The sequence below is a fragment of the Microtus ochrogaster genome, chromosome 10, assembly GCF_000317375.1.
Source record: "Microtus ochrogaster isolate Prairie Vole_2 chromosome 10, MicOch1.0, whole genome shotgun sequence".
NCBI classification, from domain to species: Eukaryota; Metazoa; Chordata; class Mammalia; order Rodentia; family Cricetidae; genus Microtus; species Microtus ochrogaster.
Window position 1 is genome coordinate 21,427,315 of NC_022016.1, and position 14,877 is coordinate 21,442,191.

General features: G+C 38.6%; 1 protein-coding gene across 1 annotated transcript in view; it reads left to right on the top strand.

The window, feature by feature from the left end:
* The window catches only part of Ccdc171 (coiled-coil domain containing 171), a 351,463-nt gene that overhangs the window by 150,284 nt on the left and 186,302 nt on the right, over positions 1–14,877 (top strand). The window contains exons 19-21 of the mRNA XM_005352686.2: positions 7,710–7,936; positions 8,214–8,396; positions 11,137–11,322. Of these exons, the coding sequence (XP_005352743.1) occupies positions 7,710–7,936; positions 8,214–8,396; positions 11,137–11,322 (596 nt within the window). The remainder of the gene's footprint in view (positions 1–7,709; positions 7,937–8,213; positions 8,397–11,136; positions 11,323–14,877) is intronic.

Here is a 14,877-nt window from a genome sequence, read left to right on the forward strand (position 1 = left end):
CTTTTGAATCCTGAATCTCCTGACCTGCATGAGTTTCTAGTAAAGATTGTATGGTTCTTAGGCATGCCATGTTCTTCCTAAATGATAGAATATGGAAAAGAATACTGAAACCTAGTCACCAGTATATTAAGTTATCCCCATAGTCATATAAACCTTGCATGATATAACCCATTGTATTCGTAAGCAAAGCAGTAAAATTTGCATTAGAAACGAAAACTGCCATATTACCTATTATCCAGCAGGTGGCGTTGTTGCCAAGTCACAATGAAAACGGGGTCCTGTTTCAGTGTCTGCCTAGTATTTGTTAAAAACTGGGAAATGCAAGTTGCTCAAAAAAGTGAATGTAATTAAATCAATTCCGTACATGGAACCATAAACCCAGAATCCAGGGGTAGAGAAGAGTAACCCAGAAGCCGTGTATGCCTCCGCGTGACAGAGTCGCCCCGAGGGGTTGCAGCTTTCGGCAACTGGCAACCACGTGCTCTGGTTCGCGCCGCTTAAGAGCTGCGCTTGCAAGGGAGATTTGAAAACGACTCAGAAAAGAGCAAACCACGTGGGCCGAGACTATGGAGGCCTGTAGAGTTTAAATCCACGTGGGGAGGCAAATGATAGGTACGTGGGGACTTGAAGTCAATCTGAGGTGTCTAAAAGAAAAATATAAAGAACTGCAGCAAGAAAAGCCAGTGCGTGATAATTTATATTAAACTGCTGGCTCCAAGCACAAGGTACAGGCCGCAAGGCACAGGCCGCGGCTGAGGAAGGGAGGGCTCGTGCCAAGCTAAACTCGCGGCCGGCAGCTGAGCGGGGGAAGGAGAGGTCCTAAAACCAAACGTTGGGCGCCAGGTGAAGGAGTAAGTCACAAACAATCCCACAGCAGTTTGGAATTATGATTAATAAGGTGGTATTTATTTAAAGGGGGAAAAAACTTACAGATCACCATCCCAGACAACAGCCCTCTGTGCAATCAGGAAGGAGTCTAGTCGCCGGAAGCGGAGCAGGAAGTAAGAGAGATCGAGGAGGGAAGACACCACTTTTTTTAAAGAGAGAGACCACGCCCCAATGGGCTGGTATCTAAGCGGCTATTGGCTGGAGAAGCGGAAGGACCTCCCGCAACAGAAGACTTCTGATACCAGGCGTGTGGTGTTAGATAAATTACTTACAGTTATGTGCTGTGTGCCTGGTGCTGCATGCCTGCCTTCTCAGTTTCTGAGGAAGTTAGAGTAGGATGATCACAAATTCAAAATTAGCCTTGACTACAGAGTGAGTTCAAGGCCATCCTGGTCTACTTAGTGATGCTTTGTAAATAAAAAGTGAAAAAATTCTGTGTTTGAATTCAGAGGCTCCTAACATACATGGAGGCTTAGGTTCAATCCCCAGTAAGAAAAAGACACAACAGAAAAAAGGAAATTGTGTCAGTTTCTGTATGTGTAAAATAAGGATTGTTATATTACCTTTCTTATAAGTACTTTAGCAGACTGAGTAAATTTATGAAGCACTTGATATAGTCTTTATTTTTCTTTGCTTCAGAAAATATTTTATTTATCATTAGTACATTAATAAATAATAGAGAAATTTATAAAAACTTATAGTAAAATTTATTGGTTTAAAATTTCAAGGAAGTTTTTAGGTTACATGTGGTTTTAACTCTAATTTTTAAAGTTTTATTTATTTTACTTTATGTTTATGAATGTTTTGTCTACATGTATGTAGGATACTCTATGTGTGCTGGTGCCTGAGAAGTTAGAGGGCTTCTTGGCCCCTGGTATTAGAGTTACAGATGATTGTGAGCCACAGTGGGTGCTGGGAACAGAACCCACGTCCTCTGCAAGAGCAACAAGTACTCCGAACTGCTGAGCCATCTCTCCAGCCCCAGTTTCAACACTTTAAAATATAGTGCTGGGGCCTGGGAGATAGCTCAGTGGGTAAAGCACTTGCCATGCAAGCATGAGGTCTGGAGTTTGGATCCCCAACACACATGTAAAGGCTGAGTGGACATGATGGCCTGCTCTAACACCAGCACTTGAGAGGCAAAGACAGGGCATCCCTGGAGCAAGTGTACTAGCTCGACTACCAAGTCAGACGTCAGCCTCTGACTCCTACATGTGTGGACACACATGCATGCATATAAACATGCAACCATGTACACATGAATATATATGTGGAAAGGAGAACTGGTTTTATTTTAATTACTATGTAAAGATGAAGAGGAAAATTTCTTTTTCTAATAAAATTATACTTTATTTGCGGCTTCTTTCTTTGTAATTTATGGAAGACCCACTTAAAGCACGGTAGTAATATTGATGATTTTCTCTCTTCTAAGTAATAGGAAGTCTAGAGAGCTATAAAAATTTAGACCGTGTTTCTACTCTGCCGTCCTTATTATCATCTTCACATTGGTGCCTGCCCACTCTGCAGGTTGTGTCTGCTTAGGAAGGGAATAGAGAAAGGCAAAATATGAAAGCATTCATATACTGCTGGAAGGAGTAACAGTGATGAGCTGCTTTGGAATGGAGTTTTGTGGTTTCTTAAAATGTTAGGATTGAACTGTATTATAAGCTAGTAATTCCACTACTATTTATAGATTTAAGAGAAATGAAGCCATGTATCTAAAAATATGAGCATAAATGCACATAGCACTAATGATAATAAACAAAATGTGAATGCAAATTGAACTGTCTCCAGCCAATGAGTGGATAGACACACAAGAAACAAAGCCCTTGTATATGCTGCAACAAGGAAGTCCCCCGACATCATTAGTCAAAGACGCCATTTGCTCTGGTCACACATCTTATTACCCCGTAATTTGAAGTGTGCAGAGTAGGAAAATTGAAAGATAGAAAGAAGACTACTAAAATCACTCAGGAATATTTATTTTAATGCTTATATACTTTCTTATGTGTTTTTTAGACTCTCCATACCTCCTCTCTCTTCTTTCTCTTCCTTTTTCTTTTCAGTGCTAGGATCAAACCCAGGGTGTTGGGCGTGTGAGGTAAGCACTCTGCCACTGAGTGCCCCTGCTGTGCCTCCCCTTTTAATATCTTGCTGAAAATGGAGCTACTTTAAACATCAGGATTGTATACTGGCACCATCACTGTGACTTCTTTCTGTCCACCTCAGGAAATCTGTGGTCATGTATGCCAACATCAAGCAGTACTTTTTAGCATATTAAATAACTGCATTGCTTGTGTTTATTCTTAGGTTAAAGAAAATTCAATTAGTGATTATTTTTAAAAGCTAGGCTTTTAGAATGAATTCTGAATTATATGTAATCTATCTTCTAGGAGAGAGATTGTGCTCTTGACTGAACATTGGCTAAGAATTTGGCATCTGAGTGTGTGCTGTCGTGTGCTATTTGTGTGACTCTGCCCCCTTTCAGCCTTAACATTCTCATGTGCACATTCTGATTGTGCTGGATAGTTTCATGGCAGCTTGATACAAACTAAAGTCGTCTGAGAGGAGAGAGACCCAGCTAAGGAAATGGCTCTGTAAGATCAGGCTTTGGGCAAGTCTGTAGGTAGGGCATTGTCTTAAATTAGTGATTGATTTGGGAAAGTCCGACCCATTGTGGGGGTGTTCCATCCCTGGGCTGGTGGTTCTGGGTTCTTAAAAGCAGGCTAAGCAAACTATGTGAGCAAGCCAATAACCAGCACCTCTCCATGACCTCTGCATCAGCTCCTGCTTCCAGGTTCCTGCTCTGTGTGAGTTCTTATCCTCACTGTTTTTGATGATGAACTGTTATATGAAACTGTGAACAAAATAAACCCTTTCTTTCCCAAGTTGCTTTTGATCCTGGTGTTTCATCTCAATAGTAACCCTAACTAAGACATTGGCTAATATGTCCATTAGAAAAAAAAGTAACTTGTTTGGACATATCTTCTGAATATGTAAATGTCCATTGTTTTATCTCTTTCTTGTATACTGATATATATATATATATATACACATATACACATATATGTACCTGTATATATGTATATATATGTGTGTGTGTATTGTTTTTTGAGACAGGGTTTTTCTGTGTAACAGCCCTGGCTGTCGTGGAACTAGCTCTTATAGACCAGGCTGGCCTTGAACTCACAGAGATCCACCTGCCTCTGCCTCCTGAGTGCTGAGATTAAAGGCATGTGCCACCACTGTCTGGCACATATTGATATCTTAATGGAACTAACATTGCTTTTTTTTTTCTTCACAGAACTGGAAGTTTAATAATGAGAGTTTGAAGTCACATTTTAGAAAGTACTTACAGTGTTTGGCCACTGCTTTTATAAACTTTGATGGTGTATTCATAGGCACTGGGCAGAGACCCCGGTTTCCATTTTGCCTCTATAACTGGACAGGTGGCAACCTTTTGCTTTTGTGATAGTGTTTGCCTACTTGAGATAAATTACCTGTTCTAGATATCCAAATGGCGTGCCTGCAAGAGATCATTTACCTCAAACAGGGGAGTACGCTGCTTTCATTGAAGGGCTGAAATATCAATCATTATGGGAATAGAATGTAGGTGGCTCAACGTTTTGGCACGACTGGGCTAAACTAAAAATTTAAATGTAGAAACAAATGCATTTTATTTGATTTCTAAGTTTATTTCTGAGTATATCCAATGGCAACTGGACACAGGTAGAATGTCACTGCGTTTTATTACTTACCTTCTCAGTAATGAAATCTTAGCTGTCTTGAAGGTAGATGGCTCAAGCTCACCCTTGCTAGTAAGTTGCTATGCACCTTACCTCCTATTGCATGCTGCAGTAAACTTTGCAGAAGTCCTATCTACAAAGGGCCAACTCAGAAGCCTAATTGTCTTCATGTCAGGACTGAAGTTTCATATTTGGAAGGTCAAACCAGTGAGAAATTGTGTTTCTGTTACTGAGAAGTTATTGCTGTATATTAGAAAGCCAAGGCCTTAGTTAGGCCTGGTTGTACACTCCAGCAGCTTTGAGGCACAAGTGGGAGGATGAAACCAGGGCAAGCCTGGCCTACATAGTGAGTTCTAGCTCAGTCTGGGCTGCATTGTGAGGCCTTAGTTAAAAGACAATGTTAAATTAGGTACGCTACTAGCATTAGCAACATTATTCCCCATTGATACTTTTATGCACTTTATTGTTAATTCACTATTACTCTTTGCTTAAAGGGGGCTTCTCATGCTTTCTGAGTTGAAACGCTCCATTTTAATTAGAAAAACACGTCATAGACTCCAGTTGCATTTTTGTAGCAATAGATTCTGTAATGCTTTCTAAAGACTTCTAGGTTTATTACACACAGCATCAGGGACATGTCATTCTTGTGTGTATTTTGTTATGACAGATAAAGATCAAGCTGCCGTGCTTGCTGCAGCTGAAGGACAGGACTCCTGCAGTAAGTCCTCGTCCCCTCCAGGAGTCCTCCAACCTTCAGGGCTAGAATTGCTAGGCCAGTCGGCTGCTTAGGAATCTGTTTTGAAGATTTATTTGTTGATGTGAAAGCATGCCTGTTCTATGGGGAAAAGTAATTGTGCAACTGTGATCTGCTTCTTTATAAAGGTCACATTATTTAAGCTGGGGAAATGGCTAGCAAATTCTATTAACGTAAAGAAAAAATTGTTTTTAACAGGTATAAATTTTAAAATAGTTGAGACATGTAAACATGAGGATTTTTAGTGGCTCTTGTTCTCTGTCATACAGATAAATATGAAATTCTGACCCTACAGTATCTCTTCCTCTTTCATTATAAAATGTATTCCATATGGTAAAATGTGAGTTCTATTATAGAAGTGCCTCTTAAAACATAAATTATTTATTGCTCTGACTGTAGCTCATGATGGTTAGCACTCAGGGACTTGGAATGTGTCTTTTCCTAACTTTTTAAAAATTCAGAAGAATGCCTAGTGGAATAGTATTGCCATTTAATTTTCTCTTTCCTAGTGGTTGGTGTCTACCAAACATATTTCAGGGATATAGTAAATAATAACAACAAAAACAAAACAAGAAAGCACTATGTATTATAATTTAATTGTAGTTGAATTTTATTTTAAAGCTCTTTTTATTGAAAATGTCATTACTTTTATGTTACTTAAAAATTTAAAATCAGATTTTATATTTGCTCATGAAAATTAATATTACTTTCTCTTGGTATTTTTGAATGCATTGTTGAGTTCAATATTGTTGCAGCTGCTATGGAAGTAAAATGGAATGTGATTAATCCAATAAATATATAAAAATATCCACATATGCTAGCCTGGGATAGTGAAGATAGGGCAGCTGGAAATGAAAGAAGACAAATGAAAAAATACAGTGCAACTAGAGACACAGAGAACACATGTATTTGATATTAAAATGATATGCTGACTATTAGGAGAAAATTAAATTTTACTATTATTTCATTGAGCAGTGAATTATTTGCTATAATTTTTGTTATTTACTTAACTGTTTTAAATTATGTGTTGAATGTCATCTAAGTGTGCTAGTAATTTTTTTTGTCATTCATTACTTACTAAATGTCTCATTATTAATAATTATGTATTTTAATTAAATTTTGTATGACAATGTCCATGACATTCTTTGAGAGTGTATTTATATTGAGTGTCATATAGAATGAAAATATATTATATTATATTTTCAAAACTCACACACTAACAACTAATAAATTGATATATATATTAGAATATTATACTTTTATCAAATTGGTGATCTTATTTCAAGTGTAACTCGGATGCAGTGTGATTTTCAAATCTTGACTGCTATGTGGCATATAAAATTGATCCTTCCATTTATACATTGAGGAATAGAAGAAATAGAATACAGTTCAAATTTTTGAATACAGAGTGTCTGTAAGGTAGAATGCAGAGTATTGGTGAAGCAGTTCTTAATGCCATAGGAAATCATTGATTGCCCTTGGTCAGTGTTGCTCTTTAGTTTTGACCTGTACATAATCTCACAAATAACACAATACAATTTGATTTGGTAATATTGCCCTTATGACAGAAAGGCAAAATTTAGATTAACTCCAGTAGTAGAGACTCTAGTAGTATGTACACCACTAGACTTGTGTTTGAAGACTCCGGTACTGGTCATCTCACATGGATAAGACAAGGAATGGCAGGTCAAGACCTGCTTTGAATAGGAAAATGAAATTACATCACTTTTATGAAGGTATAAATAAGCCTATTAACTGTATCTGGAATATCAGTTAGTAGGGAGGATAGTGACAGTTTTGTTTATCAACATTAGGCTCAGTTATTAATTACAGACCTAAGGAGCTGGTAGAGCTGGTAGATGTGTAGCAAACGTAAGGAGTCTCAAGTCCATTAGACACAGGTTGGGTATTGAAATCCCACCAGGAAATAAGTAATTATAGTTGTAGGCTTTTAACTCTCCCGAATAAAGAAAATTGTGGGTTTTTTTTTTGTCTGAGAATATAAGTATTATGGGGCTAAGGTCGTAAGCAGTCATAATTATGAATAGAAATCAAATTATAGGAAGTTTTAGAAAAGGAAAGGGAAAGTGGATTTCTAGAGCGATGCTGTTTTATGCGAAGGTCAGACTGGAGTTGAGGTTCTCTGTAGGGCTGCTGCTCAGTAGTGAGCCAAGCCTGTGCTCAGCTTTTCATAGTAAAGCTCGGTGGGGAAGTGGCTATAAAGGCATGAGAGCTACATAACTGAAAATTCTATTGTGATCACTGACACTGTAAAATTAACATGAGGCAACTCATATATTGTGCTTTTTTTTCCTTTGAAGATCCAAATTCCAGAATCTGTGGACATTTACTCATAGGTGCAGCCAAGAGTTCTTTTGCAAAACTAATGGATAAAATTAGTTTGGCAATGGAAAGTATACCTCTGCATAGCAGCCGGAGCATAACATATGTAGAGAAAGATTCCCTGGTTCAGAGGCTGGCCCGTGGACTTCACAAAGTGAACACGCTGGCCCTGAAGTATGGTTTGCGCAGCCATATGCCTATTATGGTATGTGCTATTTCATTCAGTAGTGACTTTAGGATTTGTGGGCTAGAAAGTGTATTAGCCTATTTATAGTGTAAATCAATTGTATGTGAATAATTTAGTTTCACGGGAACTTTTAATAAAATAAAGCTTCTTGAATAAGTTTACTTGGTTTAGAGATAGCTAGTATTATTTTTTGCATTATTAATGTTTGAGTTCAACTTAGCAAAGTGCTCATTGGTATTGATTTACTAGTAAATCTGTAGCTGATGTCTGTAAATGTACTCTTATTTAATGACAGAAAAGTACTGCATCATTACAAAAGCAAATATTTGGATTTACGCAAAGGCTGCATGCAGCTGAAGTGGAGCGCCGCTCACTGCGCCTAGAGGTTACAGAATACAAACGGACTCTGAGTGAAATGAAAAAGGAGCTTGACAAATCACAGAATCTGCAGATGCAATTAAATGAATTTAAGCACTCTGTAAGTAGATCTGGTGTAGTAATACACCATGGTTTTGTGATACCTCTTTCTATATGATTTCCTTAACAGTGTTTGTTTGGTTAATAGAAGTAATTCAAAGTCCCTTCAATAGGATTGCTTTGTTTTAAAAGTTTCTGTTATTTTTTTTCTAGTTTTATTTTTTTCTAGAGAATGGATTTTTTTTTTCATACAGTATCTTTGAATAGTTTCCCTTACACCAACTCTTCTCAGATCTTCCCTGTTTCTCCTCCCACTCAATTCTTGACCCTTCTTTCTCTCTTTCATTAGGAAACAGACCATCTAAAAAATAACAATCAAAACAAACCAGAATAGGACAAAACAAACAAGCATGTAAGAAAAAATGAGAGAAAAGTACAAGAAATACGTATAGACACAAGAGACACATGTTTTCACTCACAGGAATCCCTTAAAAACACAAAACCAGAAACTATAATATAAATATCCAAAGGACCTGTAAGGTTATAAACAAAGAGCCTCCATCTACTGCTGGGCATGGAACCTGCCCTTAAGAGTGGATTGATTATATTCCCCAATTTTTCATTCTTTCTTTACATCTATCTATCTATCTATCTATCTATCTATCTATCTATCTATCTATCTATCTATCTATCAATCAATTTATTCATTATCAGTGTGTGTGTTTTTGGGTATGAATGTATTTTGTGTTTGTGTATGCTCACTCGTGTACACGTTTGCACCACAGCATGAGTGTGGAAGTTGGAGGACTATGTTTAGGAGTGGATTTTCTTCCACCGTGGGTTCTGGGAATCAGCCTCAAGTTGTCATTCAGGCTTGCATGGCAACAGCTACTTTGCCCTACAGACCTGTCTTGTTTTTCCCAGAATGCCATTTTAAAGCATATATTTTTATTTTAATTAAGACTTGTATTTGTTCGCCTGCTACAGGCATGTGAGTAACAAAGCTAACAGCCCTAAAAGGTATATGATGAAATGTGGCCATTAAGTAGGATGGTTTTTCCCTTAGAAAACTTCCCTTTTAGAATGCTTTCTACCGGGAAGCCTGCTGTTTGTGGAGGGGACAAAAATCTCCTCGCTTATATTTTGAATAATTTTTATTCTTATGCTTTATACACTCTTATAATTTGAATGCTAATATTAGATTATCTAGTGATATTTTAGTATTATATATATGCTCATGCTATAAATTTATCTTCAAATTTAATTCAAGCAAAGCTTTCTTTTTCTGTGAGTTGCATCATTTCTGGGCCTTGGAGAAAATATTTTTGTCTTATTTGTCAGAAAATTGGGAGATTAAAGAGCTTCATAAGATAGCAATAGTTTTATGTTTTCTAGATATATACAGTAAGATTTTCATTCTGCGATTCCTAGATTTTTTTTTTAAGGATTCAAATCAGCTGCATTATGTTTGTGATGAATTACATGAACCCCCTTCAAATCCACGCTGCCGGGGGCAAGCTGACTCTCAGATGAGTACATGTGCAGGTAGAACCATGAAGGGAGCCGTGCGTCTCCCTAGTTCCACGTGCGCACGCACCTTTCCTGAAACATTGTTCCTTACGCACTTGAAGATGACAGTGTCAGGTGTCTGATAACTGTGTTTTACTCACTCAAGTGCCTTGAAGAAGGGATATTCAAGTGGTCTGACCTAGACCCCATGAGCCTTTATGGGAGGCTGGGCTTGTGGAGAGCTCTCGTTAGTCCTTCAGGGCTGTGTCCTGCCTTCCAAGTAGTCACCGCATTGTAAGTCATCTTTTATATGACGGTGTAGAGTTTCATTAGCAGGTGTTCACATATGAATATCGTTCATTCTTTTCTGTGTTGAGTGAGAAAGCTAAGTGAGTTCTCAACTCGGTACAGCTGTTTCCACGCAAGATGTATGTAGGCAAGAGAATAAGGCAAATTTTGATAATTACAATTGTGGGAAAAGAAGACACGGTAGCCTGAAAGTGTGAGCGTGGGTAGGAACTGCTAGAGAAGACATGGGGCCAGAGAGATCCAAACAGTAGCATAATGAACATAGACTTAGACAATCATTCCAATACTATGGTCATTTGAATATTTTTTCATAATCATAATCTTTACAAAAAGTTTTTTTTTTTTTTAATTTGGAAGTTGGTTGTGGTGGTACATGCCTTGGATCCCAGCACTCAGGAAGTAGAGGCAGTCACAGATCTCTGTGGCTTTGAGGCCAGCCTAGTGCTGCAGAACAAGTTTCAGGACAGCTAGGACTACACAGAGAAACCCTGGCCCAAATAAACCAAAGCAAACCAAACCAAAAACCAAACTTTATTTGGAATTTCAAGTGTTTTCTAAGATTTTGTTTGACAAAAAGATAACTTTTAAAGTATGATTATTATACTTTAAAAACAAAAGTGATAGTTTTTTCTGAACAAAACAAATTTTATATTTTGTTTTATAATAAGTTCTTAGAAATGGTTGCCATTACATTATTTTTCAAATTTCTATTTATGTATAGGTATCTGTGAGTATGACATGTGTCTAGGTACCTGTGAAGGCCAGAAGAGGGCATGGTGTCCCCTGGATGCTAGTTGTGAGCCCATCCCCTTGTGGGTGCTTGGAGCTGAATTCTGTTCTGGAGGAGCAGTTGGTGCTCTTAAGCACAGAGCCGTCTCTCCAGCCCCATGCTATGTTCTTTATGTCACCAAATACTGCTCTGAAGAAGAAATAGTATAGTAGTACAATTGCCTTGCAACTGATTTTTCCTCTTCTTCTTAAAGAAATTGATCACCCATGAGAAGTTTGAAAGTGCATGTGAAGAACTAAATAATGCATTACTTCGGGAACAGCAGGCTCAAATGCTGTTGAATGAACAGGCCCAGCAACTACAGGAGTTGAATTATAGACTTGAGTTGCACTCCAGCGAGGAAGCTGACAAAAACCAGACTCTTGGAGAAGCTGTTAAGGTATAACTAATCTCTTGTATAATGAGTTATTTGTTGCTTGTATGGATCCTGGTCTGCTTGTGCATGTCATGCAGAGCTCCTGATATAGGGGATAGATCCAAAGGTGTGAAATCTTTCTCCATAAATGGTTTTGTAAGGATGGTGTGAGGTGTCATTCTGTCCTCACCTCGAGCCTTCATGTTCATGTATGGAAGATGTAAAGTGGGCTTTATGACTGGTTGAAAACAACATAGATATTTTTCCAGGAATATTTTTTTAAAATGTGTTTTTTATTGAAATATTTTTCATATAATATATTCTGATCGTTTCTCTTCCTCCAACTCCTCCCAAATCCTCACCATCTATCTACCTACCTACCAACTACATATCCTTTCTTTCTCTCTTTAGAAAACAAAGGCAAACAAAAGCTAAACTAGAATAAAAAATAAAAAAAGCACAAGAAATCCACACACATATATATACACACAGAGTTTCTGTGGGCTTGTTGCTGCTGCTTATTATGCTGTCTCTGTTTTCTGGGGGGCAGGGGGTGAGAAGACACAGAGGCATAGACACAGATGCTCTTTATTGTAAAAAGTGGGGATTGGGGTGGGGAGGTGGGGGGTGGGGAGTGGAAGGGTATGGGGTTAGGGAAATTAAGCTGCCGTAGGAACATTTCTGGTTGGTCCTTTTGAAGCTGGCGCTCACTGCTGGTGTGTTGTGATTGGCTAGGAGCATGTGTCATTAGTTACCATGCTTTTGGTCTGCTGATAGGTCGTCTTGGCCAATTTTGCTTACTCATTGTGAGTTTGTATGTGCTTGCTTGTGCTCGCATGATTGCCCTGCCTTAACACACACACACACACACACACACACACACACACACAATCTACACACACACACACCCTGTAAAAACAAAAAATTTAGAAATTGTTATATACAAGCAAAAGATCTTATAATAAAATGCCCAAACAAAGCTGTATGAGACAAAACATCTATAAAATTCTATTGAGTTCATTTTGTGTTGGCCATCTACTGCTGGGCATGAGACTGCTCTTAGGTGTGGTTAAGTGTGAGATTAAAAGTGAGATTTCATTGGAGAAAACTATTTTTTCCTTGTACACAATGTCAGCTAGATACTGCTTCTTGGTTAGGGATGGGAGGCTATGTCTACTTCTCCTTTTCAACACTGGGATCTAACTTGAACCTGTACAGGTCCTGAATGTGTTGCCACAGGCTCTGTGAGTTTATACATGCTTCAGTCCTGTTGTGTTTGGGAAGAAACTTTTTTTGGTATCAGATATTCAATTGCCTCTTCTACGTGGCTCTCTGAGCCCTGAGGGAAGGGGTTTGATGAAGGTAATCTCGTTTATGACGTTGTTTTCCGAAGTCTCTTACTCTCAGCACATAGATCTCTGTGTTAGTTCCTATCTATTGCCGAGAGGAAGCTTCCCTGCTGATGGCTTAGAAAGGTAGGGATCTAGAGTAAAGCAGTGTGTCATTAGGAGTTCTTTTATTGCTATGTTTATTTGGTTTTCTCCTAGGCTCATGGCCTAGGTTCTTGGCACCTGTGCAGTGTCAGGCACGGGTTTTATCTCAAGAATAGACCTTAAACCTAAGCAAAGAGTCGTTGGTTATTACTGTAATTCTTGTGTCACTATTGCACCAGCATATGGTGCAGCCAGGTCACTCTTGTAGATTTTAGGGTTGGTATCTGGGTTGCTGGTACCTTTCTCCTGGTACCATTCAGAGCACCTTCCAGGACTATGAACACTAGTCAGTAGGGTTGTGACTTTAGGGTAGGCACTGACTCATCTTCTCTGTGTTTAATGAGATAAACAAATGTTGTCTTTAGCAATAGGGTTTATCATCAGTTTGTGGAGAACAACCGATAGCCTTGGAAATAACTTGAGAGGTTTGGGGTTTCCATACAGCCCCTTTGTCCAATGGCTCAACTAGATATAACCCATTCCTGACACAAGAGATATTACTTGTTGGTGAAAGATATCTATTTAAGGTTTTGTCTCCACCATTATTTGGTGATATCATGTAGATTTCTTTCATATATGTATATAATTTGAGAAGTGTCTACAGTAGTCGGTTTTCCTATGACCCCTCAAATGGCTCTCAATACTAGTTGCCCCTCCCCATATTCCCTCTCTTACCTTTCTCTCCACCTCCCCATTTAGTCCCCTCTTATGATTCTCCAGTCTCTCCATAACTACATGTTTTATTTCTCCTTATTTGGGAGATACCCTGGACTCTTACACTGTACCTAACCTCTGTGGTCCCATGGATTGTAGCATGCCTACCAAAAGTTTAAGAACTAACATCCACATATAAGAGAATACATAAAATACTTGAATTTTGGGGGTATAGGTTACTTCACTCAGAATGAGTTTTTCCTTTGATTTGGGATTCTTCTCCTTTGTCCATTCCCATTTTTCTTAGATTTGGTCTTTTCATAGTGTTCCAGATTTTCTAGATAGTTTGTGCCTGGATTTAACATGTTCTTTGCCCGAGGTCTTCACTTCTTCTACCTTGTCTCCATTCCTGGGATTCTTCCATGCTTATCCTCTGCTGGTGAGCTTCACCTCTGAGGTCTTTGTTTGACTTTCTAAATTTTCACTTCCAGTTTTATTTTTGTTTTGGTTTCTTATTGATTTTATTTCTTTATTACATTCTTCTTTTATGTTATGAATTGTTTTTATTATTTTATTTTACTGTTGTGTTTTCACACACTTTATTAAGGGATTTATCCTATCTTTTTCAAGTCCTTTGTAGGTAGACTTTTCTTTCCCTCCTGCTAGTTCCCAAATAACCAACATGGAGACTTAATATTAACTATAAATACTTGGCTGATAGCTTAGGCTTGTTACTAATTAGTTCTTACAACCTATATTAGTTCATATTTTCTATCTAAATTCTACCACATGACTCATCTGGCTGGCAACTCCCAAGAACAGTGTACAAAAATTGTTCTATGGCAGTCCTTGAACATATTTATGATTGTTGTTTTGAAGTCCTTGTTTGTTCTTCAGTTGTTATTACACTTCTCAGGACCTACTACGTAAGTAGGGTTACTGGTTTCTGGTGGAGGCATATTGTCTTGGCTGTAAAGTTTTGTGTATTTTGTGCTGGTGTCTAGTCATCTGGAGTTGGGATGACTGAGGTGATTCTAGGAGTTGATGTCTGGTCTTGTCTTTGGTGAGTGGGTGTTCTGTTCCTTAGTTTGCTCTCACTGGATCTTAGAAAAGCATGGTGGCCATGAATTGCCTGGCAGAGAATGCTTCTTCAGGTTGGTGAGTAGCAGAGAGGGATAGAGGTGGGCCTGGAGAAAAGGCTGCGAGGGGCTTTGGGAAAGCACTTGGGGATCCTGTCCACACCAAGAGGCAGGGTCCCCAGGGAACTGGAGATGTGGTGGGAGGACAGCCTTCTTCAAGTCCATTGCAGTGAGACTAATCTGGGGATTCAGGGATGAAAGGGCCAAGGGAGTAGGGCTGTATCAAGAGTGAGAGTTGGAGTCTCCAGTGGATAGACTCGCAGTGGGAGTCTCCAGTGGATAGACTCGCAGTG